This window comes from Pan paniscus, chromosome 21 (genome assembly GCF_029289425.2).
Source record: "Pan paniscus chromosome 21, NHGRI_mPanPan1-v2.0_pri, whole genome shotgun sequence".
In the NCBI taxonomy this organism is placed as follows: Eukaryota; Metazoa; Chordata; class Mammalia; order Primates; family Hominidae; genus Pan; species Pan paniscus.
In genome coordinates this window covers 37840443-37868155 of record NC_073270.2, presented here as the reverse complement: position 1 = coordinate 37868155, position 27713 = coordinate 37840443, and the positions used below count along the sequence as shown (strand labels likewise).

The 27713-nt window shown below is 48.1% G+C and overlaps 1 protein-coding gene and 1 pseudogene across 3 annotated transcripts in view; one reads left to right on the top strand and one right to left on the bottom strand.

Annotated features, from left to right (window-relative positions):
- The first annotated feature begins 369 nt into the window (after positions 1-369).
- On the top strand, positions 370-5348 carry LOC100983065 (probable ribosome biogenesis protein RLP24; annotated as a pseudogene).
- An 895-nt stretch (positions 5349-6243) lies between these two features.
- Positions 6244-27713, bottom strand: part of TM9SF4 (transmembrane 9 superfamily member 4) — a 55681-nt gene continuing 34211 nt past the window's right edge. For 2 of the 3 annotated variants that reach the window (XM_003814745.5, XM_034947723.2), the window contains 10 exons: positions 26614-26684; positions 23699-23831; positions 22768-22849; positions 22596-22671; positions 18282-18365; positions 15493-15668; positions 14948-15011; positions 13347-13466; positions 12109-12198; positions 6244-8202 (listed from right to left, as the gene is read on the bottom strand). In XM_003814745.5, the coding sequence (XP_003814793.1) occupies positions 8053-8202; positions 12109-12198; positions 13347-13466; positions 14948-15011; positions 15493-15668; positions 18282-18365; positions 22596-22671; positions 22768-22849; positions 23699-23831; positions 26614-26684 (1046 nt within the window). In that variant the 3' untranslated portion in view covers positions 6244-8052. The remainder of the gene's footprint in view (positions 8203-12108; positions 12199-13346; positions 13467-14947; positions 15012-15492; positions 15669-18281; positions 18366-22595; positions 22672-22767; positions 22850-23698; positions 23832-26613; positions 26685-27713) is intronic. The other variant, XM_034947722.4, reaches the window with a different exon arrangement.

The window sequence follows — 27713 nt, the reverse complement described above, 5'->3', positions numbered from 1 at the left end:
ATGGCCAACATGGTAAAACCCTGTCTCTACTAAAAATACAAAAATTAGCCAAGTCCAGTGGCAGGCACCTATAATCCCAGCTATTCGGGAGGCTGAGGCAGGAGAATCACTTGAACCCAGGAGGCGGAGCTTGCAGTGAGCCGAGATCACACCACTGCACTCCAGCCTGGGCGACAGAGACTCTCTCTCAAAAAAACAAACAAACAAACAAATAAACAAAAAAACCCAAAAAATAAAGACAGGTATGTCTACTTTCACCATTCAGGTATTGTATTGGATATTGTAGCCAGTGCAATCAGGCAAGAAACAGAAATGAAAGGCATCCAGATTGGAAAGAAAGAAGTAAAACTGTCTTTATTCACAGACAACATGATCATCTATGGAGAAAATCCAGTGAGATCTAAAAAAGCTACTAGAACTAATAAGTTAGCAAGGTTTTAGGGTATAAGATCAGTATTTTAAAAATCAACTGTTATTTCTGTACAACAGTAGCAATGAAAAATCAGAAATACAAACATACCATTTACAGGCCAGGCACAGCGACTCACACCTGTAATCCCAGCACTTTTGGAAGTTGAGGCAGGCAGATCACTTGAGGTCAGGAGTTTGAGACCAGCCTGGCTAACATGGAGAAATCTAATCTCTACTGAAAAATGTAAAAATTAGCCGGGTGTGGTGGCATGCACCTGTGGTCCCAGCTGCTTGGGAGGCTGAGGCACAAGAATTGCTTGAACCCAGGAGGCAGAGGTTGCAGTGAGCCAAGATCCCGCCACTGCACCCCAGACTGGGTGACAGAGCAAGACTCCATCTCTAAATAAATAAATAAAAATTTAAAAACATACCATTTACACCAGGCGTAGTGGCTCATGCCTGTAATCCCAGCACTTTGGGAGGCCGAGGCAGGCAGATCACCTGAGGTTGGAGTTCAAGACCAGCCTGACCAACATGGAGAAACCACATCTCTACTAAAAATACAAAATTAGCTGGGCGTGGTGGCACATGCCTGTAATCCCAGCTGAGGCAGGAGAATCGCTTGAACCCGGGAGGCGGAGGTTGCAGTGAGCCGAGATCACACCATTGCACTCCAGCCTGGGCAGCAAGAGCAAAACTCTGTCTCAAAAAATAAAAATAAAAAACTACCATTTACAATAGCATCAAAAATATGAAACACTGAGGAATAAATCTGACAAAAGAAGTGAAAGACCTAGATGCTGAAGATACAAAACACTGCTGAGAGAAATTAAAGATGACCTAAATTGAGAGGTATAATTTGTTCATGGGTTGGAAGACTTAATATTGTTAAGATATCAACTCCACAGCTGGGCACAGGGCTCATGCCTGTAATTCCAGCAATTTGGGAGGCCAAGGCAGGAGGACTGCTTGAGCCCCGAAGTTTGAGACCAGCCTAGGCAACATAGGAAGACCTGTCTTGACAAAAAATAACTAGCTGGGCATGGCAGTGCATGCCTATAGTCCCAGCTACCTGGGAGGCTGAGGGGAGAGGACTATTTGAGCCCAGGAGGTCAAGGCAGCAGTGAGCTGTGATTATGCCACTGCGCTCCAGCCTGAGTGACAGAGTGAGATCCTGTCTCAAATAAATAAATAAAAATAAAATAAAGAGAGACATTCGAGCCAGGTGCATTTTGGCTCAAGCCTATAATCCCAGCTACTTGGGAGGCTGAGCAAAAGGATTGCTTGAGCCCAGGGATTTGAGATCAGCCCGGGCAACAAGGTGAGACACTGTCTCTACAAAAATAGAAAAAAAAAAATTCGCCAGGCGTGGTGGTGCACACCTGTGGTTCTAGCTATTTGGGAGGCTGAGGTGGGAGGATCACTTGATGCTTGATCATGATTGCAGTGAGCTATGATCATGCCACTGTGCTCCAGCCTGTGTCACAGAGCAAGACTCTGCCACAACAAAAAAGAAAAAAAGAAAACCCAGGAGAAATTAACTGTGACCTTGAGTTAAGCAAAGATGTCTAACACCAAAAAGCAAAATCCATAAAAGGAGCTGGGCACGGTGACATGTGTCTGTAATCCCAGCTACCTAGGAGGCTGAGGCCAGAGGATCGCTTGAGGCCAGGAGTTTGAGACTAGCCTGGGCAACATAGTGAAACCCCTGTTTCAAAAATCAAACAAACCAAAAATTCAAAAAAGAACACATTAAATTGCTTAAACAAATTATTTAATTGTTTATAAATTAGACTTCATCAAAATAAAAAACCTGTGCTCTTCTAAAGACATAGTTTTCAATGAAAACACAAGCCATACACAGACTAAGAAAATCTTTGCAAAGCATTTACCGATAAAGGACTTGTCTGCAGAATACATAAATAACTCTCAAAACTTGACAATAACTCCAAACCCAATACAAATGAACATAAATTTGAACATCTACTTCACCAAAGAAGATATATTTGTCACCAACAATAACAAATAAGCACATGAAAAGATGTGCAGCATGTCATTAGGGAAATAGAAATTAAAATCACAAGATGTTATATACCTGTAAGAATGGCTAAAATTAAAAATATTAACCATACCAAGTGTTATTAGGATGTAAAGGAACTGGCACTCTTGTATACTGCTGATGGTAACAGAAAATGATACACCACCTTAGAAAAGAGTGTGGCAGTTTAGGTTAAACATACACCTGACTTCCTCTCAAGCCTGGCGTTTGGTCGGTGGGGACCCACGTGGGTTCAACATGTGTCTCAAGAGTGTTATTTCTGTTCGGGGCCCATCTACCCTGGCCATGGCATGATGTCTGTCCGCAATGATTGCAAGGTGTTCAGATTTTGTAAATCTAAATGTCATAAAAACTTTAAAAAGAAGCACAATCCTCACAAAGGTAGGTGGACCAAAGCATTCTGGAAAACAGCTGGTAAAGGGCTTACAGTGGATAATTCATTTGAATTGGAAAAACATAGAAATGCACTTATCAAATATCAGTGAGAGCTATGGAATAAAACTATTGACGCAATGAAGAGAGTTGAAGAGATCAAACAGAAATGCCAAGCTAAATTTATAATGAACAGACTGAAGAAACATAAAGGGCTACGTAGAGAAGTTCAGGATATCAAAGAAGTCAAGAAAAACATCCATCTTTCCGAGCCCCTCTTGTAGGCAAAGGGAAGCAGCTGGAAGAGAAAATGGCACAGAGATTACAACAGGATGTGGACATGGAAGATGCTTCTTAAAAATCTGTAACCATCTCTTTACATACATTTGAAAATGTCCCTTGGAGACGTGGAACTGCTAAACTATTGGTTAATGTTTTACATAAGGTCACTTAAATGAAAAGTGATTAAAATATATCTTTCCTACATTGCTATCTACTTTAAAACATCAGATATTACAGATGTTAGATTGTATCTCAGTGTTAAATCCTCACTGATGTACATATGTAAATCATGAAAATTCTACTTATAACTATAGAAGTGAATGGTGGACATAAAATGGTTATGCCATTTGGCTAATGGCATTAGGCAGCATTTGTATAATAACTAATGGCAAAAATTCATGGCTAGTGATGTATAAAATAAAATATTCTTTGCAGTAAGATATTCCCTTTATTAATGTTACAGAAGGGGGAATACAGCAAGGAACTAACAATTTGTATGACAGCATCAAGTATTATTTTGATTTTAGTATTTCCTGTTTTGGTTTATTTGCATCTTAGAAGAACATAATGGCATTGTTTGATGAAGCCTAATTATGCCAGACTGTTTTGACCTGGTTTAACCCTTCTGATAGGGAGTTGTGAATGTTGGGTATGAGGACTGAATGAATAATCTTTGCCTGGAATGACCTTACACTCTGTAATTTCCACTTTGGAGAATACTCAGTTCTAACTTGTGATTCCTGGTAGAACAAACTTTATTTTTCTAGCCTAGCAATGTATACATACATAGCGTAATATATAGCGTATGATTCTCCTTATATAAAGCTCTGGGAGATGCAAATTAATCTATAGTGACAGAAAGAAAGATCAGTGGCTTATTGGGGATGGTGTCTTAGTCTGTTTTGTGTTGCTATAAGGAATACCTGAGGCTGGGTAATTTATAAAGAAAAAAAGGTTTACTTGGCTCATGAATTTTTTTTTTTTTTTTCTTTTCAGAGTCTTGCTCTGTTGGCTAGGCTGGAGTGCAGTGGTACAATCTTGGCTTACTGCAACCTCCATCTCCTGGGCTCAGCCTCCTGAGTAGCTAGGATTACATGCGTGGGCCACCACGCCTGGCTAATTTTTGTATTTTTAGTAGAGACAGGGTTTTACAATGTTGTACAGGCTGGTCTCGAACTCCTGACCTCAGGTAATCTGCCCGCCTCGGCCTCCCAAAGTGCTGGGATTACAGGCATAAGCCACCGCACCCGGCCAGCTCACGAGTTTTTAACAAATTTTTTAAATTTGTTTTTAGAGATGAGGTCTTGCTTTGTTGCCCAGGCTGACTTTCTCCTGGCCTCAAGTGATCCTGTTTCAGCCTCCCAGAGTGTTGGGCTTACAGGCCTGAGCCACCGTGCCCAGTCTGGCTCATGATTCTGACAGCTGGAAAGTTCAAGATTGGGCATTTGCTTCTGGTGAGTTCCTTCTGCTCATGGTGGAAGGTGGAGAGCTGGCATGTGCAGAGATTACATGGGGAGAGAAGTGGGGGTTGCAGGGAGGTGCCAGGCTCTTTTTAACAACCAGCTTTCTTAGGAGCTAAGAGAGAACTCACTCACCTCCTCTGCTCCCACCTCCCCCAGTGCACTAATCTATTCATGAGGAATCTGCTCCCATGACCCAAACACTTCCCATTAGGCTCCACCTCCAACACTGGGGATCAAATTTCCACATGAGGTTCGGAGGGGACAAGCATGATGTTGAGAGGCTAGAGGGCAGGATTATAAAGAAAGGCATGAGGAAACCTGGGTATGCTCACTATTGAGATTGTGGTGATAATTTCATGGGTGTGTGTATCAAGACTTATCAAACTGCAGTTCATTTTACATCAATTACATATAATTTTACACACACACACACACACACACACACACAGCCCTTTAAAAAGGCGGCTAGAGAGGTTGGAAGGACAGATTCAGAAGTCTGGCTGTCCCAGGTGAACACTACTACACCCATCATGGGACATCACCCCCCATCCTGCCCCAGCAGGTTACCTCAACTGCTTGGTGCCTCAGTGACCACCTCTGTAAAAGGGGGCTAATAACAGAAGCTGTCTCAGGGGCACGTTGTTATCTTGTATCATATCCAAGATTAAATGGGCTAACCCATGGAAAGTGTTTGGAACATCAGAACACAGGAAGTACTCCATAAATAGTAACAAGCACCTTTCCCATTGCAGATGAGGAACTGAGGCTTGGGGTTGGGGTGGTGGGGTGGTGGGTAACAGGCCACTGTTTTGGTCTGTTTCGCATCCCTTACCATGGGAAATGGTTCTTTCCTCATCAACCATTCTAAGTAATTCTGGTAGGGCTGAAATTCACAGTATCCAACACCTTCAGGGAAAGTGGCCCCAAATCATACTCCAACTCCCTGGATATAGTGATTGGTGCAAGATGTTCAAATGATAATCCAAGCTGGGCCAATCAGAAATGTTTCCTGAAATTTCTCTATATTGAATAAACTGAAGTGGGAAGGGACATCTTCCCCTACCCCAGCCCCCCGGCATACCCAAGTGGATCATGTAAGTCTGGAGTGATTGGCATCCTGTCCTCCCTGCCTCACCCATCAGGAGGAAGACTGTGGATAACAGGACAGAGTGACGCTGGAGAGGAGCACAGTGGAAAAGGGGAAAGAGCCCTAAGGCTATCCTTTGAGCTCCTGGATCCAGCCAGACCTGAAGCAAAATAAACAAAATCCTTGATGACTTAAGAACCAATCAATTCATTTTTGGGCTAAAACCAGTTTGACCAATGTTTCTGTTGCTTGCAATTGAAGAACTGGGTTTCATAGAGTGAGATGAGCTGACAGTAAAACACCGAAGCTGGGAATCCAAAACCAGATCTTGCTGCTACCAAAACACACTTGATTGTCATTTCCTGCTTGTGGGATCAGAAGAGCAAATGACTGCAATTTAGTATGGAGGGGCTAGGCAATGGACTTGTACCAGGCAGGGAACAGCAGTGGCTTGAGCCCTGAAGTGTGACACGAGAATGAGCTTCGGGGGAAACTATGCAACTCAACCCACTCGGGGAAGGTGTCTCACCTCAGACCTCCAACCCCTGCATGAGATTCAAGACAAAACAGTAGGACAATGGTATATTTATTTACAATTCGACCAAAAAAAGGCATACAGGCATTTTTTTAATTAAAAATAATAATGATGATGATTTAAAAAGTCAGAAAAATTGATGATCTTTGAACCCTTTATGAGGTGTCCGTTTCCCATTCCCCCTAAAAAGAGAATCTCTTAGGGGAAAAAAAAATCCAAGATTTGAATGAACAAAAGACTCCAATATCGCTCTCTACTGCTTGGGTTCCCTTTTCTCCAACTTGATGCTTGGTGGATGCCGCTTGGCGCTGCAGTCACTGTGAGGCAAGATTGAGAAATTCACTGGTTTGATGGGTGAGGCTGGTAGAGCCACTGGGAGAATGTGGGGCAGTGAGGGGAGGGACATCTTCCTAGCATCACCAGCATCCTGAGCTTTGTCTTGTGTTGGGAGTCCCACAAGGGCTGGTGCAAGGGTTAGCAGCTGCTACTTGAACCCTAATCCCTGGGTGGATCTGGTCTCTTGTAACTTAAGAGCAAATGTTTGTGATGACATGCACGGGTGGGCAGAGGTTGAAAAGAACAGGGGTCTACGGAGGAGCCAGGCCAGCCACGTGAGACCCTTCTAAGTTGGCTTCTTGTCCATTCCTGGGGATTGGGGAAAGAACGACAGAACTTACCTTCCATCTTCCTTCTCACAAACAGTGTTTTGGGTGTCCCCAAAAGGAGGAGGCAAGAACTCAGGTGTGGGGTGGAGGGGATGGGGCTGGCTAAAGAAGTGAGTATGACCCCGGAGGCCAGAGAGGGCAGGGAGAGAATGCCTGGCCACTTACAGGAGGGGATCTGTAATCTCTGGGCCTCCCTGTTCTGCCTGAAGTTGGGCAGGGCCCACTGCTAGCACACCTTGGAGAGCGGTACCTCCTGAGGAAAGGGCCGGGGAGTGATCCTGAGGGGTAAGGACCCTAGCGGCCTTGGCCATCCCTTCCCAGACACAGACAAGTGGATGCTTGGCTTGGGAAATACTTGGCCCCAGGTCCAGGGTTTCTTGGCACAAAAACAGTTCACTGCAAGTCTCTTCTCTTCTTCCTTGTTGGTCCAGCAAACTCCGGCTGCTCTGAACAGGGGCAATTCCTGCTGTCTGGGGAACCTGGCCCCCAGTACTTCCAGGGGATTTTCTTGTAGCAACTAAGACTTGGGTTTGCTCCTGGTGAAAAGATGACCCCGAGGCCTGGCTGGAAACCCTGCCTTGGGCAGCCCTGGAGGAGGCTGGGGAGAAGAGGGAAAGAGAGGTCTGGCAGAGGCTGGCTGGCACTGAGGGTGCTGTCCGGGCTGGAGCTGTGCTTTGTCGTGGCCTCAGTGGTGAGGATGGGCAGGGAGAGGCTCGGAAACCTCACTGAAGCTCTGGCGTGTCCTCTTCCAGTTAGTCATAGGGTGGCCAACAGCCCTGAGGAACTGAGGTGGAGACAGTGACCAAAACCCTTATCTCGGTGGATTTATCCATCCTGGATCCATTTGTTAAAACAAAGAAGGAAAAAAAAAATCCAAACCAGAAATACACCTGAATAAACAGGTCAGAGAGTTCCTGTTGGAGGGAACTTTCTTAGCACTGAAGAAAAAGCAACCCACAAAAAAACTCATCCCCCACAGAACTGGAATAAGATGAAGAAAAACGCAAGATTATCTATAGGCCCTCCCGCCCCCCACGCAGCCCCAGGATCCAGGAACACTGTGCCAGGAGTTACATTCCAAACGAGCAGGAGTTATTTTATTTTGCGTGCCTGCAGTCCCCCACGCAGGGTGGCTTCCTGTCCGAGGACGGAGCGGGCCTGGCCGTGGTCCACTCCAATCAGTCTATCTTCACGGCAGCATAGATCTTGCGAACAAACATGTAGGCTGCATAGAAGCCGATGGTACCCGTTAGCAGCCAGAAGGACAAGACCATGAGGGCCGTGTAGCCAAAGTAGAGGAGAGAGGGGATGAACTCCACGATGTCCAGCTGCGGCCACGAGCAGAAAGAAGACAGGGTGCATGCTTAGTGCCAGGCTGCATGGCGAACTGGGGCCCCACCCTCACTGATATCATGGGGAAACTGAGGCCTGGCCAGGGGAAGGGGCGTGCTCCAGTGGGTGGCAAGCGGCAGGCAGGGTTCATGGGCACAGCTCTGCTTCATCTGGACGAGGCCTGTGTATTGCCCTAATGCTCATAGCCTCAGGGGCCAGGCCCAGAATGCCACAAAAGGAATGGCCACAGCTGTGCCCTTCCTGGTCCCCCACAGACCCCAGATCAGTATGGCAACACTCCTGCATGGCTGGAGAAGCAGTCGGAGTGGGTGGGGGAGGGGAGGGGTGTCCAGGATGCCCAGCTTCAGGACCAGGAGCCCCATCAGCCCGCCTCAGCCTCCATTCATTCCTCTCTTCCCCAGAATGCTTGTCACTTTTGTTAGCATCTCACAGAGATTTTGATCTTGGAGCATTTTGGACTCCTTTTTAACTGGGGTAGAGTTTAGAGGCTGGGCAGAGATGCTGGGGATCTGTGTTATTTACAAAGGGAACTAATGTGGAACCTTGGTATCAAGATATGCCCAGGGCCTGAGTAGGGCCTGTCCCAGGACTCACAGGCAGACACATGGTCACAGAATGCCAGTAGCCCAGAAGAAAACAGTAAAGAAACAAAGAAAACAAAATAGGTCACCATTTGAAGCCCTCTCCTAAGCCTAAGGGGTGAAGGCCATGTTTTCAGGCTCAGCCCCGCATCTCTCCCCTAACCCCTTTTCTTTAAAGGGACAGGGTCTCCCTCTATTACCCAGACTAGAGCACAGTGGCATGATCACAGCTCACTACAGCCTCACCCTCCTGGGCTCAAGGGATCCTCCTGCCTCAGCCTCCCAAGTAGCTCAGACTATAGGTGTGTGCCACCACACCCAGCTAATATTTTTTCTAGTGATGGTGTCTTGCTCTATTGCCCAGGCTGGTCTCAGACACTTGGCCTTAAGTTATCCTCCCACCTCTGAAAGCGCTAGGATTATAGGTGTGAACCATACGCACCCAGCCTCCATCTCTTGTTATATGCATTCTTGTGGCTGGAGGTGGGGGGAGGGGTGGGGGAGGGACAAGGAGCAGAACCGTGGTAAAAGGAGGCAAGGGACGAGGCAAAGAGGCAGAGCCAGAAAGTTCCTCATTTTATACATAAGGCACTGGGGCTGGAGGAAGAGATTTTTTGAGCAGAGCAAGAAGACTGGAGCAGAAGGGAGGAAGGACAAGAGGCTGTGGTGTGATCTCTAGTTTTTGTTTAACCGTGTTCCTTGTCTTCCATATTCCAGATGTTTTGAGGAACACTCAAAACACCTGGTCCTGTTGGGGCCATCAATCCTAGCACAAAATAGGCCAGGTGCGGTGGCTCACACCTGTAATCCCAGCACTTTGGGAGGCTGAGGCAGACGGATCACATGAGGTCAGGAGTTCAAGACCAGCCTGGCCAACATGGAGAAACCCTGTCTCTGCTAAAAACACAAAATTAGCCGGGCATGGTGGTGTGCACCTGTAACCCCAGCTACTCAGGAGGCAGAGGCAGGAGAATCGCTGGAACCCAGGAGGCAGAGGCTGCAGTGAGCCAAGATTGCACCACTGCACTCCAGCCTGGGCAACAGAGCGAGTCTCCATCTCAAAAAAAAAAAAAAAAAAAAAAAAATTCCTAGCACAAGACCTAAGCCAGTCTGTCTGAATATGTGATGCTATTGGACCTGGAAAACGGTGAGCACTGCGCATGTCACCCGAGCAGAGCAGCATGTCTTCACTGGCTGACGTATCATGGTAGATGAAAGACAGTCTTTTAGCTCTAGGGCTGCAAAGCTGGAAAGAGTAGACTCTAGGGCTGCCACTGGCCATCTTTCTACTTTGTGAAAAGATCTTGCCTGCAGACTGAGGCCAAAAAAAGATACACAGGGCTAAGGCGTGGGCACAGAGCCCTGGTATGTATGTGTACATACATACATACATACATACATATATATATATATATTTTTTTTTTGAGATGGAGTCTTGCTCTGTCACCCAGGCTAGAGTGCAGTGGCACGATCTTGGCTCACTGCAACCTCTGCCTCCAGGGTTCAAGCGATTCCCTTGCCTCAGCCTCCTGAGTAGCTGGGACTACAGACGTGCACCACCACGCCCGGCTAATTTTTTGTATCTCAGTAGAGACAGGGTTTCACCATGTTGGCCAGGATGGACTCGATCTCTTGACCCCGTGATCCACCCTCCTCGGCCTCCCGAAGTGCTGGGATTGAGCCCTGATATTTTTGAGACTCTGGATCTAAGCATGGTTGAGGCTAGAACTCCAATTTCTTAGTCTTTCCAGTTATATAAGCAAATACATTCTTTTTGCTTAAGCTACTTTTCCTTTTTTTTTGCTTAAGCTACTTTGATAGAGTTTTAGTCACTTGCCACTTATGAGAGTTCTGATTAATATGGGCTATAGAGGAGGGAGATTAGATTTGTTCTAGATGATCCCAGAATTAAGACTAAGGTCTAAAGATGGAAGTCACAGCAAGGGAGACTGCAGTGTGAATCAAGACCTTGATAATGACAGGAGCTGTCCAGAAAGAATGGGAGTGTTAGGAGGGAGTGTCTTCTCTGTTGCTGGATGTAGTAGAGCAGGGGTCTGCAATCTTTTACTTAGAGGGCCAGATTGTGAATATTTTAGTTCCTGCAGGCCATATGGTCCCTGTCGCAACTACTCAACTCTGCCATTGTAGTGTGAAAGCAGCCATGGACAGATATGTTAATGAATGACCATGGCTGTGTTCCAATAAAAATTTATAGAAACAGGCCTGCTGGCCCACGGGGGCTGCAGTTTGCTGACCCCTGAGCTAGAGAATCATCTGTTGAGACTGTTAGAGAAGAGGGGCACAGTCACCAGACTGGAAGTAGGGGTACAGCACTACACTAAATGATCCTTCCAGTCTTTTCCAACTTGACTGTTTTTGGGAAACGGCATTCCCAGCTTCGATCAACTGACCTACAACTCTATTTTGCAAATACGCCTGACTGCCACAGAGGACTGCTTGCTTCTGGGCTCTGGAGACCCAAAGTACAGCAGGTCAGAGTAAGTCTTGAGTATTAGTTTTGGAGGTGAGGGGCCCAACAGGGCTCCTCCAAATTCCTCTCAATGGCTCATCTGGTTTGTGTATCATGAATGAATCTAGTAAAACTGTCGTGGGGACATCTGTATTCTTGCCCACGTCTCTCTCTCGGGACAATGAGCTCTGTGAGTTGCCCTAGTCAGGTAAGCCTGGCTCCCTCTTATTATTGGGCCACACTTTACCTATGTGGGGTCACAGAGTTAGGAGGGCTCCGAGGTGCCTGTGAAAAACTTTCCCATCCTCTCCTTACTCTGCAGGATTGAACAGTACTTGCGTGAAGAAGAGAACACCTGCAGAGACAGGATACCTGCAGCCCTAAATTTGGGTTCTACTATTTAGACTATTTCAGCATTTTGTGCTTTTATCTTTATTAACTCCTTTCTACTTTTCTTCTTTCATGTTACTCTTATCTTTTCCTTTTTCTCAAGGTGTTATTAGTCCCTCTTATTTCCTGTGAAGAGCACTGCAGGTGACATATTGCTTTCAAGTCCTGCTTTGGCTATGGCTATACCTCGTAAGTTTTACAAGCATTATTCACATTGTCACGTATCCTGATGGCCTTTGTCTCCCAAACATACGGAATACAGATTCTTTCTTTCCTAAAAAGATCCATCTTCTAGAGCAGGAACAGTTCTAGGTGGCTTTGGTCCTCCCCATTCTGGGTGGAAAAGGAAGATTCAGGCACTTGGGTTTTTCTCCCAGCATCCTCCTCCTGACCTTCCTACCCTACGAGGACTAAGAGGACCTCCTCAAGGAGGGCAGTACCTTGTTAACGAAATAAAAGATGGCATAAACCAGGACGTAGAATGCAGAGCCCCCGGAGACTAGGAAATTTCTCCACCACCAGCGGTAATCCTGAGGAGGAAACAGAGGAAGGTCAGTGTTGTCCTGGGGCAGAACCCCTTCCTACCAATTTCACAGTTGCTTGAGGGGCTGAAGACTCTGGTAAGAGCAGTAACATATGGGGTGATGGAAATGTTTCACAGCTTGACTGTGATGGTGGTTCCAGAACTGTATGCATTTCTAAAAACCACAGAACTGTGGACAAAGAAGGGTGAACTTTACTGTTTATACCTCATTAAAAAAAAAATCAACAACAAAAAAATAATTAACATTTCTCGAGCAAATGCTTAGCATGTGGCAGGCACCATTCTTTTTTTTTTTTGAGATGGAGTCTCACTCTGTCGCCCAGGATGGAGTGCAGTGGTGCGATCTCGGCTCACTGCAACCTCCGCCTCCCGGGTTCAAGTGATTCTCCTGCCTCGGCCTCCCAAGTGGCTGGGACTACAGGCACGTGCCACCACACCCGGCTAACTTTTTGTATTTTCAGTAGCGATGGGGTTTCACCATGTTAGCCAGGATGGTCTCGATCTTCTGACCTTGTGATCCGCCCGCCTCGGCCTCTCAAAGTGCTGGGATTACAGGCGTGAGCTACCGTGCCTGGCTGGCAAACACCACTCTAAGTGCTATAGATGAATCCACTCATTTAATCCTGAGAGCAGCCCTCCAAGTTAGGTCCTCTCACTCACCCCATCATGTGGAGGAGGAACGGATGGCATGAAGTTAAGCAACCCGCCCAAGACCCAGAGCTACTCATGGAGGAGCCAGGGTCCCAGCCCAGAGGGACTGTTCATCCCAAACCCTGGCTTCACCCACTCTGCCAAAGGCCAGTTCCCAGAAGGAGGGCAGGCCACCCAGTGTGCATCAGCCTGTTGAAGAAACTACTACTGGAGTGGACTTGGCACTGGCAAATCTACTGTCCTTTCATCTAGCTGTGGTGAGTACCCCACACAACTAAGCTGGAAGGTATCTCATTAGGCCCAGGGTACAGCTGAATACATGGAGGCTGGGAGAGGCACAGCAACGTACTGGCCCAAGAGCTCAGAGCCAGAAGCAGGGGCCACATGAAGAGCCCAGACCCAGCCTCTCTGCAGAGCCTCATCAACCCGTTCAGTGCTGGATCCAGTTCTCCCTCCCCCGCCTCCTGGCCCTGCTCTCCTCACCTCTGCACACAGCTGGAAGTACACCATGACGATGCTGATTTGTGAACAGGATACCACCAGGATGATGAAAACAAGGAACAGGAAGCCAAAGAGGTAATAGAACTGATTCTCCCAGATAGCCTGTGGACACACAGTGGGGCTTCAGCTGGCTTGACCACCCTGCTCCCCTTCCCCTGGCACACCAACCTGTCACAAGGGCAGGAGTGGACACATCATCATGACACCATCAGGGCCCGTGGGCCTGGCATGTGGCTCTGGCCCCTCTTCCCCAGAGCAGGGGGTGAGCCACGCTGTCCTTAGGGAGGGGCCGGGGTTGACTGACCTGCTCTGGGTGGACCCCAGCCTGAACTCAGCAGCTTGTAGAAAATAATGATTCTTATCCAAATCAAAATTATAGAGCATCCACCACCACTTGAGCAGCTTACCAAGCGCTAGGCCTTATGCCACATGCCTCATATACAATTGCTACATGTGTGTGTCTATGAAAGCTTGGCCTGGTAGAGCTAAGAAAGTCAAGGATCAGAGACGCTGGTGACTGGCCCAGAGTCACACAGATGAAACAGAGGGGGCTTCCCTGGGAAGTGCACATGGGCTTTGGTACCATGGGCAGCCAACACCTCCTCTGACCCTTCTCCCAGGCAAACCTGTGTGGGTGAGGTGGTCTCAGCAGGGAGGGGCTGGGCCACTACTCTGGAATAGCAGATACATGTCCGGTACTGACTTGGTACAAGGTACCATCTGTGCTGGGCCCCGAGCTGGGTCAGCCACACTTACATGCCTCTGAAGGGCCTTCCTACCAACTTTCATCTTGGCACTCTTTGGGAGGAGTCATCATCACCACTACAACAGCATTTCCTGAAGTCAAGCATTTTTACAATGACTTATTCCAACTTCACAATGACCCTGACAAGCAGGAATCATTCTGTCCACCCTCCCAGGAGCTGTGAGTTAACACAGAGAGGTAAAGATGTGCAAGGACCCAGAAATGAAACCAGGTGCAACAATGCTATTAGTCATGGTGGGGAATGACTGAAGTATCACTGAGGCAGCTTCTATTTACCAAGTCCCCCTTTCCACACACCAGGCTCCCCACACACCACATATCTCATTTAAATTTTTTTTTTTTTTTTTTTTTAGATGGAGTCTCACTCTGTCACCCAGGCTGGAGTGCAGTGGCGCGATCTTGGCTCACTGCAACCTCCACCTCCCAGGTTCAAGTGATTCTCCTGCCTCAGCCTCCCATGTAGCTGGGACTACAGGCGTGTGCCACCATGCCCGGCTAATTTTTGTATTTTCTAGTAGAGACAGGGTTTCACCATATTGGACAGGCTGGTCTGGAACTCCTGACCTTGTGATCCACCCACCTCGGCCTCCCAAAGTGCTGAAATTACAGGTGTGAGCCACCGCGCCCAGCCTCATTTCACTTTCAATGCTTCCCTGAGAGGGAAGGCTGTTGTCCAATTTCAGGGTGAAGAATGGGGCTCCGAGAGGTGAAGTGGCCCATCTGAACTTTCTCAGGCAGTAGGCAGCAGAGCACCCAAGTGGAGTGGGAGTGACCCGGCTAGCATGGGTGGAGGGGTGGGGGAGGCACCAGTACTCACACTGAAGATGAAGAAGAGCTCGATGAACATGGCGCCGAAGGGCAAGATCCCAGCCATGAGGATGCTGCCGCAGAACGAGAGGTTGACACTGTTAGAGACCAGGCCACCAGGAAGCCCCAAGCTCCTTCCCAAGCTGGCATGAAGAGAGAGCACCTACACGAGTGTGGTGGTGCTAATTCTTCTGGCATATTTCTGTACTATTATAATCTCTTGAGAGGTAGGCAGGGTGGGCATTATTCTCCTCATTTTATACATGGGCAACTGGGGTGCAGAAAGGTGGGGTGACTTGCCCAAGGTCCAAGTGATGGTCTTAACCTGTCTCACCATACCCTTCCATCCTTCCCCTTCCTTGTCCTGGTTCCTAGGATGACACCAAGTCTGCCTACAACCTGGTCACCTTGATCTTGGAGTGAAGTTAAGCTTTCATAAACTCTATTAGAGCCGGCTGAAGTGGCAGGAACTCTGGTTGCCGCACCCTTCTGGTGGCGGAGGGGGGCGTACCCTCTTCCACGTTCCCCTGCTGTTGCCTCTGCTGGAGGACTCACCCCACAAATCGGTTCATGTACCACCGCTGCTCGGGGATCTGCCGGGGAATCTGGTTGGTGCGCACAGGGTTGTCATATGGCTGCTTTCGGAAGCCGAAGTAGTAGCCCAAGTAGACGAGGGGCAGGGAGATCCCGAACCACATGCACAGCAGAGCCACCATGGTGGGAAAGGGCACCTGTAGACATGGCACCATGAGGCCCCCACGAGGCCCTGATGCCCGGGATGGGGGCTGCGCAAGGGGGAGGGGACCTTCTGGGCTCCACAGAAGGAGAGGCGACTTGTGCAGCAGAAGCACACTCCCTGCCCCCACCACAGGGCTCCTGGCCAGAATCTCTTGAGGCTGACCCCAGCCCTGATCTGGACTCCCAGTGAAGAAGGCACCTCAGCATCCCAGAGGAGCTCACCATCCAGGGAGGAAGTAGGGGAGGAACAGGAAGGAGGGGACTGAGAACGTGAAGAGATGAAGAGGTCAAAATGAAGAGATTACATGTGGCACATTATGTGAAGAAAAGAAGGGAAAAAACAACACTGTACAAAGTGCTCCCAATCTTGTCAGAATAAAACTACATGATATACTATTAAGTGTAAAAAGGAGGCTATAAACTATGTGTATAGAAGGATTCCATTTTAATAAAAACACAACATAGTCGGTCCTCTGTATCCATGGGTTCTGCATCTGTGGATTTAATCAACTGCAAACAGAAAATGTTCAGGAAGGCCGGGAGCAGTGGCTCATGCCTGTAATACCAGCAGTTTGGGAGGCTGAGGTGGGCAGATCACTTGAGGTCAGGAGTTCAAGATCAGCCTGGCCAACATGGTGAAACCCAGTCTCTACTAAAATTACAAAAAAAAAAAATTAGCCGGGCACTGTGGGGGGCACCTGTAATCCCAGTTACTTGGGAGGCTGAGGCAGGAGAATCACTTGAACCTGGGAGGTGGAGGTTGCAGTGAACTGAGACCTTGCCACTCCACTCCAGCCTGGGTGACAGAGTGAGAGAGTGAGACTTCGTCTCAAAAAAAAAAAAAGAAAATGTCCAGGAAAAAAAAAATACAATAAAATAAGCTGGGTACAGTGGCTCACGCCTGTAATCCCAGCACTTTGGGAGGCCTAGGTGGGCAGATCACTTGAGCCCAGGAGTTTGAGACCAGCCTAGGCAACACAGTGAGACTGTATCTCTACAATTTTTTTTTTTTTAATTGCCGAGTGTGGTGGTGACACCTGTAGTCCCAGCTACTCAGTGGGGCTGAGGTGGGAGGACCACTTGAGCCTGGGAGGCAGAGGTTGCAGTGGGCTGAGACCACAGCACTGCACTCCAGCCTGAGCAACAGAGTGAGACCCTGTCTCAAAACAAACAAACAAAAAATACAACAATAAAATACAAATTAAAAAACAATATAGTATAACAACTATTTACATAGCATTTACATTGTATTAGGTATTTTAAGTAATCTAGAGAAGAGTCAGAATATATAGGATGTGTGTACGTAAACACTATGCCACTTTATATATGGGACTCGAGCATCCTTGAATTTTGGTATCTTCAGGGGTCCTGGAACCAATCCCCTATGAATACCAAGGGACAACTGTATCTATTTATATTTGTGCCTGGAAAGGCCTATACCAAAGAGCTAACAATACTTCCTTAGATGGGATATGGGGGATTAGAACTGATTTTTCATTTTCTTCTTTATCCTCTTCTCTACAATTACTTTTTACAAGAATCACATAAAAAGAAATATATATATAAAGTGTTTAGAACAGTACTACTACAAAGCAAGCATCATATAAATGTTTGCTGTTATTTTATAAATTTTAAATTATGTAATTCTTTTGTAAGTATATCTATAAAAAGGAAAAAAGACAACATATATTAAAGACCTACATTGTATTTATCTCTGGGTGAGCAGATTTGGGGTTATTTTAAATTTCTTCTTTAACTTCTCTGCACTTTCCAAAATTTCTACAGTGAATGTTTATAATGAGCAGCTGGTAACTGGGAGGAAAATGCTCAAAGGGAGAAGGAACACAGGGATAAAAAAGGTGAAGTGAGAGGAAGGGCATGACTGTGTCTTGAGGGTGGCTTCCTAAGTTGCTGGGAAAGAAACCCCTCCTCTGTACGCCTGGACGTGAAGCCTCATGCAAGGACCTTTACCGCCACCCCCAGGTGGAGGGCAGAGGGCTCTACGTGCTAAGGCTAGGATAGCAAAATGCCTGCCACATCTCAACTGCAGTCCTGCTAATTGACCAAGACCCCACTCCCCCTCCCCACAACTGAGTTCAAAATCCTCCTCAGTGAGTCTTGGACAGCTGCTAGTAACACACTGGACTGGGGCTGGCAGGATTCCCAGCTCTAAGGGTAATACAACCTGATCCTTCCTTTCCTCTCTCCTCCACCTGCAGGGGCTGGTGCTGAGGGGCAGGGACACTGAGGAGGACAGGCTTGCTTTGGGATAATGACCTAATAAACTCACACTGGGCAGCTCACTCTTGGTTAAGACAAAGGGAAATTCCCCAGTTGGCCGCTGGACTGTGGAAACCTCCCTTTAGAGAAGTGGGCTTGGGCCAGTTGACTGAAAGATCTCACAGGAAGGCCAGGGCCAGGGCATGACACACCAAGGGCAGGGCTGGGGAAACCCCAGCTGGCCCTCTGCCCTCATGGCTGGGAACGTAACTCTGGGGACTCAGAAAAGGGAAGGGAATGGCAGGAAGTGGCTTTTGGGAGTGGGGCTGAGTGCAACTGGTCCTCGCTTGCTGAGGAGGGGCTGGAAGGGTAGGGGAGGCACTTACCGCTCCTGATGAGTGCTTTCCCCAAATGAAGCAATTCAATACGAAGCAGATGCCAAAAACCACACCAGGGTACAGAGTTGCCGTCTGGAGCAAGAGGGGCCGGGTTGAGGAGCAGCATCCAGGGACCTCCCCTACCTGTCCCGGTGGGGCCCCCAGACCAGAAGCTCTTAAGCCCTCCTTGTCTTTCAGACTCTGCTCAAGCATCATTCCTTCCAGAAAGTATTCCCTGACCCTCAGACTGAGCAGGACTCTGTTCTATGCCCTCTCAGGTCCCTAATACTGCCCCTTCTTGCTCTCATCCCAGTTCGTAATTACATATTTTGGCTACCTGATCAATATCCGCCTATCCCCAAAAGACTGTGAGCTCCTTGGGAGGAGTGTGTCTACCTTGTTCTCTGATGTACTCTCATCACTGAGAACACGGTAACTACTCTGGCCAGGCGTGGTGGCTCATGCCTGCAATCCCAGCACTTTGGGAGGCCGAGGTAGGTGGATCACCTGAGGTCAGGAGTTTGAGACCAGCCTGGCCCACATGGCGAAACTCCGTCTCTACTAAAAATACAAAAAATAGCCGGGTGTGGTGGCTCACGCCTGTAGTCTCAGCTACTCGGGAGGCTGAGGCTGGAGAATTGCTTGAACCCGGGAGGCAAAGGTTGCAGTGAGCAGAGATCGTGCCACTGCACTCCAGCCTGCGCGACAGAGTGAGATTCCGTCTCAAAAAAAAGAAAAAAAGAACACGTTAACTACCCAATATATACATATGTAAAAATTTTTTTTTTTTTTGAGGGGGAGAAAAATTACCTCCAGAATCGCTTGAGCTCAGGTGTTTGAGACCAGCCTGGGCAACATGGTGAAACCCTGTCTTTACAAAAAATTAGCCAGGCGTGGTAGTACGCACCTGTGGTCCCAGCTACTTGGGAGGCTGAAACAGATGGATTGCTTGAGCCCGGGAGGCAGAGGTTGCAGTGAGCCGAGTCATGCCACTGCACTCCGGCCTGGGTAATAGAGCAAGACTCTGTCTCACACACACACAAAAACCCTAAAAAACAACTTTAACAAAACATGTATGTCTGGGCCCCAACCCAAACTGCCTAGAAGGATGGTGAAGCTCTGAGTCTTGGGGTGGCAGATGCTGGGTTCCTATGTACCTTGTCTCACCTAATCCTCACGCAAGTCTGGAAGGAAAGTCTACCATTATTCCTTTTAATGAGGACACTGAGGCCTGGCGATGTTAAAGACAACCCCCCACCACCTCCACGTCACCCAGCCTCCTGAAGGTACAGCAGAGGTATAAACGCAGGCAGTCTGACCCCAGAGCCCATGCTCCTGACCTACTGCAGTGTATTCTTGCCAGTCAGAATCTCTTGGGTGGGCTATAGGCACAGGGATTCTAGTCTAGTCAATGCACCAGAGTTACAGTTGAGACTTTTTCTTCTATTTTCTTCAGAGACAGGGTCTCACTCTGTCACTCAGGCTGGAGTGCAGTGGTGCAATCATAGCTCACCACAGCCTCAAACTCCTGGGCTCAAGTGATCCTCCCACCTCACCTGCCTGATTAGGAGGACTACAGGCACATGCCACCACATCCAAGTAATTTATTTTTTGTAGAGACAGGGTCTCACTGTGTTGCCCAGGCTGATCTCAAACTCCTGGGCTCAAGGGATCCTCCTGCCTCGGCCTCCCAAAGGACTGGGATTAGAGGCGCAAGCCACCACAACCGGCATGAACCTTCTTGCCACACTGATCACCAGGCCAGGGACTGCTGTGGCAGCCTGAGCATCCAGGTGGGTCACTAACCACAATGACGAAGGCCCTCTGGAACCTGATGCTCAAATCTCCATTGCCAGTTTCATCTTTGGCTCACAGCCCTGCACCCAACAACTGGTCACTGTTCCTGCACATTCCTGTCTCTGGGCCTTTTTGCATAGGTCATCAACACCTCAGAGGATCCATTTCCTGAGGGCTAATGCTATGCCAAGGTCCTTATGTGCAGTTAACCCTAGCTATCTTCATTGGAGAGATGGGGAAACTGAAGCTCAGAGGGCTGTTGAAAGTTATCAACCAATGCAGAGCCAGACTGGGATCTAGGCCATTCCAGAACCTTAGGCCCCACTGCTGGCTGCGTCCCTTCATCTGAAATCCTCCTCAAGGCCCGGCTCAAAGGTCCCTTCCTCCCTTCCTTTGTGTTCCTGCATGACTCTGTTGTGTAGCACAGAATTCCTCATCTGCCTTCCTGGCTGAAATTTACTAACTGGGCACTGTGCTAGGTAGGAAAAAAAGCTCCAGGGAGAAAGGCAGACCCCTATGTAGAGAACAACACACCTGCCCCTACTTAGCTCTGCCAAGTGCTACTTAGGTCTCATGAGGGCTCTGCCAGGCTCAGGGTAGGAGGTGGGGGAGGCGGCAGCCTCTGGAGGACTGATGCAGGAGCTAAGACTTAAAGGATGAGGTGAAACCAGCCAGGTGAGAAGAAAGGGTGGTGTGGCCCAGGCAGAGGGGATGGCACAGGCAAGGCTGTATGAGAGTACACCCACACTGCTGCAGGCTGTTGGAGATGACCCCCTGTGGAAAGGCACCAGGGAAGGGTCAGAATCTTGTAGGGAGACCACAGAGGGCCAAGTGAGAGGCAAAGATGTCTGAATCCTTGAAGATGCAGAGATGGGGGTGGGAGGGGGTGGAATTCATGGAACATTCACAGAACATTTGGTAGGAAGATCCTTAGCACTTGATGTCTGAGAAGGAATGAGGCATGAGGAAGGAGGAGGATAGGCAGCTTCAGGTTTCTGGCTTGGGGGGCCTGGATCAATGATGGGCTCACTAGATGCAAGGGGTGGTTTGGGGGAAAAAGACTGGGTTTGATGTAGGATCCATCGAGGGAAATCCTGGAGGGTATCTGGTGACCTCTCCAGGGAAGAATCTTGCTAGGAGGGAGTGGTGAGTTTTACTCCTCTCTAGATCCCTGGCTCTTGGCATATGGTGGCCAGAGAAAAATGCTCAAATCATCAAGAATTCAGGAAGTTGGCTGGGTGTGGTGGCTCACGCCTATAATCCCAGCACTTTGGGAGGCCAAGGCGGGCGGATCATGAGGTCAGGAGATCGAGACCATCCTGGCTAACATGGTGAAACCCCATCTCTACTAAAAAAAAAAAAAAAAAAAAAAATTAGCCGGGTGTGGTGGTGGGCACCTGTAGTCCCAGCTACTCGGGAGGCAGAGGCAGGAGAACAGTGTGAACCCAGGAGGCAGAGTTTGCAGTGAGCCAAGATCACACCACTGCACTCCAGCCTGGGCAACAGAGCGAGACTCCGTCTAAAAAAAAAAACAAAAAAACAAAAAAACAAAATTAGCCAGGCATGGTGGCACATGCCTGTAATCCCAGCTACTCAGGAGGCTGAGGCAGGAGAATAACTTGAACCCAGGAGGTGGAGGTTGCAGTGATCCGAGATCGCGCCATTGTACTCCAGCCTGGGCAACAAGAGCGAAACTCCATCTCAAAAACAAACAACAACAACAAAAAAACAAAAAACAATTCAGGAACCTTTCTTTGATCCTTCCAAAATAGTCACGGTCACAACTTTTCTTTACCGAGGGCTTACTTTGTGCCAGAAGCGTCGCAGCCAGAACTGATACAGCCTGAGCTCTCCTTGAGCTTTTGACAGCAGTGAGAATGGTTTCAGAATCCTGGGCCCAGAGACTTCTCTGAGTGTGGGCACCCAAGAGTCTTCCTAGTCCTCTAAGAGACTCACTCGCTCTAGGAGAAGGGGCTCGGGGCTCCCTGGGAGGTGAGGTCAATCTCGAGACCCCCTCTGGTTTCTACGCGCTTTTCTGCTGCCAAGAACTCTCCTTACCTCCAGGAGGCCAGAGAAGGGCAGCAATCCTCACCAAAAAGAAATGCAGGCACCAGCCTGGAAAATGGGCTGACAGGAACTTGGGTCTGGCCTCTTCAGGCTTAGGCAGGCAATTCCCTCTTTACTCAGGGTGTTCTCTCAGCTGCCCTGCTATTCTAAATCTTGTTATTCTGAATCCCCTATTTCTTCTCTTGCTTGAGCCATCAGACAATGTCAGCTAAAAATGACCTAAGTTCAAATCCCTCATTTTACAAATGGGGCAGTGGAGGCCCTGGGAGGTTCTGCTGCGAGCCTGTGGGTAACAGCCTGGGATTCCTGCCCTTGGACCTGTGCTGCTCCTGCTATGTCTTGCTGCTGCTCAGCTTCTGGCCCAAAAATCCCCACCAGGACCTGCCTACCTTCTCCTGAGGAGCCCAGGAAGAAGCTTCTCTGCTTCCCACCAAACAAGAGAAGGTTTAGGACACTCACACAGAAGGCTCCTTTCTTCCACCGATGGCCTTTTAAAGTGCGGTACAGACGGCCAGCAGAAAATCCGCCAAACACCCTGTGGGAAAATGGCAGGGATCCACACCAAGGGGACCCATTAGCTGGCGTGGAGGAGGCCTGTGCCGCCCCCGGGAGCCCACTCAGACACACCTACCCCATGAACATGAAGAGGAAGCAGGCTGTGGTCATGAGAGCTCCCCGGCTGGAGGGCGACAGCATCCCAAGCATGGCTACAACTGTGGAGGGAGGGAGGGAGGAAGGGCAGAGAAAGGCAGGGTGGCTGATCACCAGGCCTCTAGCCCCAGCCCCAGGCCCACCTTGGACAGGCTGACAGGAGGACTCTGGGCAGATGAGGCTCCCCCTCCCTTGTCTTCTCAACAGCATAGTCCCCTACCCTCTACAGGGGAAGACTGGGTCTTAGTTGGGGTTCGGAGGGGTGCAGCAGCTGCTGGGCCTTGGCTGGCCAAATCTCAACCGCAGCTTTCGGTCCACAGAGCACTTGCAGTGAGTCAGGTGCTGGGCTGAGGGCACCACAAATGCCAGGTCTCTGAATCCACCTTACCAACTCTGCAGGGTGATTACTTTCCCTATTTTTCAGATAAGGAAACTGAGGCTCACAGAGGTCAAGTGGCCTGTCCAAGGTCACAAAGCTTGGAGGCATGAGGCTGAGATGTAAATCTACGCAGACTGACTCCAAAGCTGTCTAAAATTACTATATATTAGTGGGGTTTTTGTTAAAGAAAAAAATATTTGATTTCAATCCTAATCCTGGTACTGACTTTGGGCAGGTCACTTGGCCTCTGACTACAAAAGGAGGCCAAGCTCACAGCAATGATGTGTTGCCTCATTGATGGAGAAGACATGGTGGGCTCTGTAAATGGCTGTGAGGTCAATCACCAGTCCTGGGCTGGGGCTGGGGCTGTTGCTGAGATAGACGGCCTGTCTGGCCCAGAGATACTGACATGCCCACTTGGTGCCAGGAGCTTGGTTCCCTTTCTCCAGGGAGGGAAGCCCACCCTTCTCTCCTTGAGGCACCTGGAAGAGGAAGCCATGCCCCCATGCCCGGCCCCGCTGGGCACACTCACAGATGACGATGAGGATCATACAGAACAGCTGAATGCCTGAGCCCAGCAGGGAGCTGAGGATCATGGGGTACTGGGGGGGCCTGAAGACGTCGCCATGCACCAACTTCCACCCAGACTCCTCCATGGTGTCTTCCTGCAGCGAAGGGCCAGAGTGAGGCTGGTTGTTGAAGATGGAGGCAGCTCTTGCAGGGACCACCCCCAAGGTGACAGCTGACACCCTCAGGTGCCAACCAGCGCTGCTCTGACACAGGAGTGTAAGTGATAGGAGAAAGTGCTTATCTGAAACTGTCACAAGAAAAGGAGGCCACAAACCTGATGCCTGTAGCTGCGTAAAAGGAAAATCTCTTTAAATTCCACAAACCTCGTTTGTGGGAAAATAATGTAAATACCTCAACTCACTAAAATGTCAACTGTAAGAGTTCTTGGGTGGTGAGATTTGGAGTCAATTTATTTATTTTTTCTGATTATGAAAGAAATATGCATTCTTACTTGTGTAATAAAAAAAGTAAAAATAATTTGGTATGTAGCATGAAATTCAAATGAACAAAAAGTAATACATGTTTATTATAGAAAAATTTAAACAGAACGATATAAAAATAAAATGATTTGATACTCCCACTTAATAACACTGTTTTGATATAATTCCCTTAATCTTTTATGTATATATGTGTATATGTATGCTTTAAACAATAACATTGGGATCACACTATGTACTTTGTTATTTTCAGTTGGTATTTGTGAACATTTCTTCAGGTCAATAAAAGCTTGACATTGTATTTCAAAGCTGTAGTATTTCTGGCTGGGCGCGGTGGCTCATGCCTGTAATCCCAGCACTTTGGGAGGCCGAGGCAGGCGGATCATGAGGTCAGGAGATCGAGACCATCCTGACTAACAGGGTGAAACCCCGTCTCTACTAAAAATACAAAAAATTAGCCGGGCATGGTGGTAGGCGCCTGTAGTCCCAGCTACTCGGGAGGCTGAGGCAGGAGAATGGCGTGAACCCGGGAGGCGGAGCTTGCAGTGAGCCAAGATTGTGTCACTGCACTCCAGCCTGGGCAACAGAGCAAGACTCCGTCTCTAAAAAAAAAAAAAAAAAAAAGCTGTAATATTTCTATACCAAGTCTTGGTGTTTTGAATCTTGCCTTAGAAAAATAATAGAAGAACTGCTGTGCAAAGCAAGTTGCCTGTTTTAGTTCTTTTTTGTTTTTGTTGAGGTAGGATCTCCCTATGCTGCCCTGGCTGGTCTTGAACTCCTGGGCTCAAGTGATCCTCCTGCTTTGGCCTCCCAAAGTGCTGGGATTACAGGCACGAGCCACCATGCTCAGCCTGTTTTACAGTTCTTGATATCCACTGCCGATCACTTTTCAGAAAGCTACCAACTTATACTTCCATGGGTGGTATGGAAAGATGCTTAGTTCACATTAACCTTACCAACAATTAGTACTGTTAAAAAAAGAAAAAAAGTCTGTGCTAATATGATGGTCCAAAACGGTCTTCTTAAGATTGTTTGAACCTGCATTTTGTGGGGTTATTCCTGAGGTAAAAACAGTTTTCTCTTGCTTACTGGGCATATTGCAGTGTCTTGCCTGTAAATTTCCTGTTCATCATTACATTCGAACTTTTAGATTTTTTGGTTTTATTTATTTATTTATGAGACAGAGTCTTGCTCTGTTGCCCAGGCTGTAGTACAGTGGTGCGATCTCGGCTCACTGCAACCTCTACCTCCCAGGTTCAAGTGATCTCCGGCCTCAGCATCCCGAGTAGCTGGGACTACAGGCGCCTGCCACCAGGGTCAGCTAATTTTTGTATTTTAGTAGAGACAGGTTTTCACCATGTTGGTCAGGCTGGTCTTGAACTCCTAACCTCAAGTTATCTACTGTCCTCTAGTTTTTTTTTTTTTTTTCCTTTGGAGACAGAGTCTTACTTTGTTGCCCAGGCTGGAGTGCAGTGGCACGTTCTTGGCTCACTACAACCTCCGCCTTCTGGGTTCAAGTGATTCTCCTGCCTCAGCCTCCTGAGTAGCTGGGATTGCAGGTGCATGCCACCACACCCAGCTAATTTTTGTATTTTTATTAGAGACGAAGTTTTCACATGTTGGTCAGGCTGGTCTTGAACTCCTGATCTCAAGTGATCCACCTGCCTTGGCCTCCCAAAGTGCTGAGATAACAGGTGTGAGCCACCGTGCCCAGCCCCGACCTAGTTTTTTTTAAAACAAAGAGATTTTATATGAATTCTTTAAACTGTGCCACTTTTTTCAAGTTTGTTGCAGATATTGTTTGCCATTGTGGCCTTCTGTTTTGTTTATGTATTTGGCATGCAGAATAGTTTTACAATTTTTAATGTCAAATCAATCAACTATTTTTTGTGATTTCTTCCACGGTTTTTATGCTTTAAAATTAGAAAGGCCATCCCTATCACTTTGGGTGAATAAAACTTTTTTCCTTACTTTTTTGGTATTACATTTTTAGGATTAAAAGTATACTAGGCCAGGCGTGGTGGCTCATGCCTGTAATCCCAGTACTTTCAGAGGCCGAGGCAGATGATCATGAGGTCAGGAGACTGAGACCATCCTGGCCAACATGGCAAACCCCGTTTCTACTAAAAAATACAAAAAGTTAGCAAGGTGTGGTGGTGCGTGCCTGTAGTCTCAGCTATTCGGGAGGTTGAGGTGGGGGAATTGCTTGAACCCGGGAGGTGGAGACTGCAATGAGCCGAGATCACACCACTGCACTCCAGCCTGGTGACAGAGCGAGACTCCGTCTCAAAAAAAAAAAAAAAAAAAAAAAAGGTATACTAAACTGTTTTAGTATTTTGAGGTTTCCTCTTTGAATGATAATATACACAAACATATGCACACACACGGTCCTCCTCCCCTCCCCATCCAACTTCATCCCTCCCCAGCCAAGACCTCGTACAATGTCATCCTCCTTGTTGTAGTTGGCAATGTCCTTCCGGAGGGTCCGAATGATAATCATGCTCAGGATACCTGAAATAGATGGCGGTGAGGATGAGGAGAAGTTGGCGCTGCCAGCAAGCCCATGCTCCATGCCCTCCTAGACATGATGTTTTACTGTGCGACAGCTGGCATGCACGGCTTGCTCCATTATGAACTGGCTATGCAGCCACCTCAAGGCCTCTTCTCGGGGGAGCTCCACTCCAGCTACCAGGGGAGGAGAGCACAGAGCATGGAGGTGGGGAGGAAAGGGTTGCTGGGATGGGTAGGGGTATCCTGGGGAGAGGAGCATCCCAGCTGTTCCATCGCTTGGTCCTACTGACTTCTCAGCTCATGTGTCCAAGGGCTGCCTGTGGCTCCACCTCTGGCTATCTGCAGCTTCAGTTGGCTCCTGGCCTCACTATGTTCTCATCGGCACGCCTTTCTTCAAGCTATCCTTTTTGCCCAGAATGCCCCGCCATATCCTGACTGACTCCTACGCGTGCTTCGAGGCTCACTCTGGGCATCTTCACGTCCCAGCACCCTGAACAGTACAGAGCCACTCCCACCCCCATTTGTACTTTACTGTTTCCCTCTCTAGGCAGCACTGTAGTGGTTAAGAGAATGGGCCATATGACCTTGAGTTCACTTAACATTTTCGGGCCTAGTTCACAGGGCTTCAGGGATTGAAATGTTTGTAAAGTGCTTAGTTCAGCAGCTGGCCCTTTGGTAAATGTTTAATAAACAGTATTTAGCATTATCTGTGCTTCTCATATGATAGTGAAACCATCAGTGTCATTCTACCCCTGCCTACCACCCTCTCACCACCCGGTTTCTTGCTGAGCTTATCTCGCTGCAGGACTATGATCCTCACTGGCACAGACTTTTCCCAGGTCTCTGGATGGTGGCTCCTTATCGTAAAGAAAGGTCTTCCCCAAAGAGCCTTCACACTTTCCTCAGCTATTGTGTATTTGGCCACCCTGTTGATCTGCTTCATAGAATGTATCACTATCTGGAACTCCACTACTTATTTGCTTTTTTGTTTCTCTCCCACCACTAGAATATAGGCTCTATGGGAGCAGA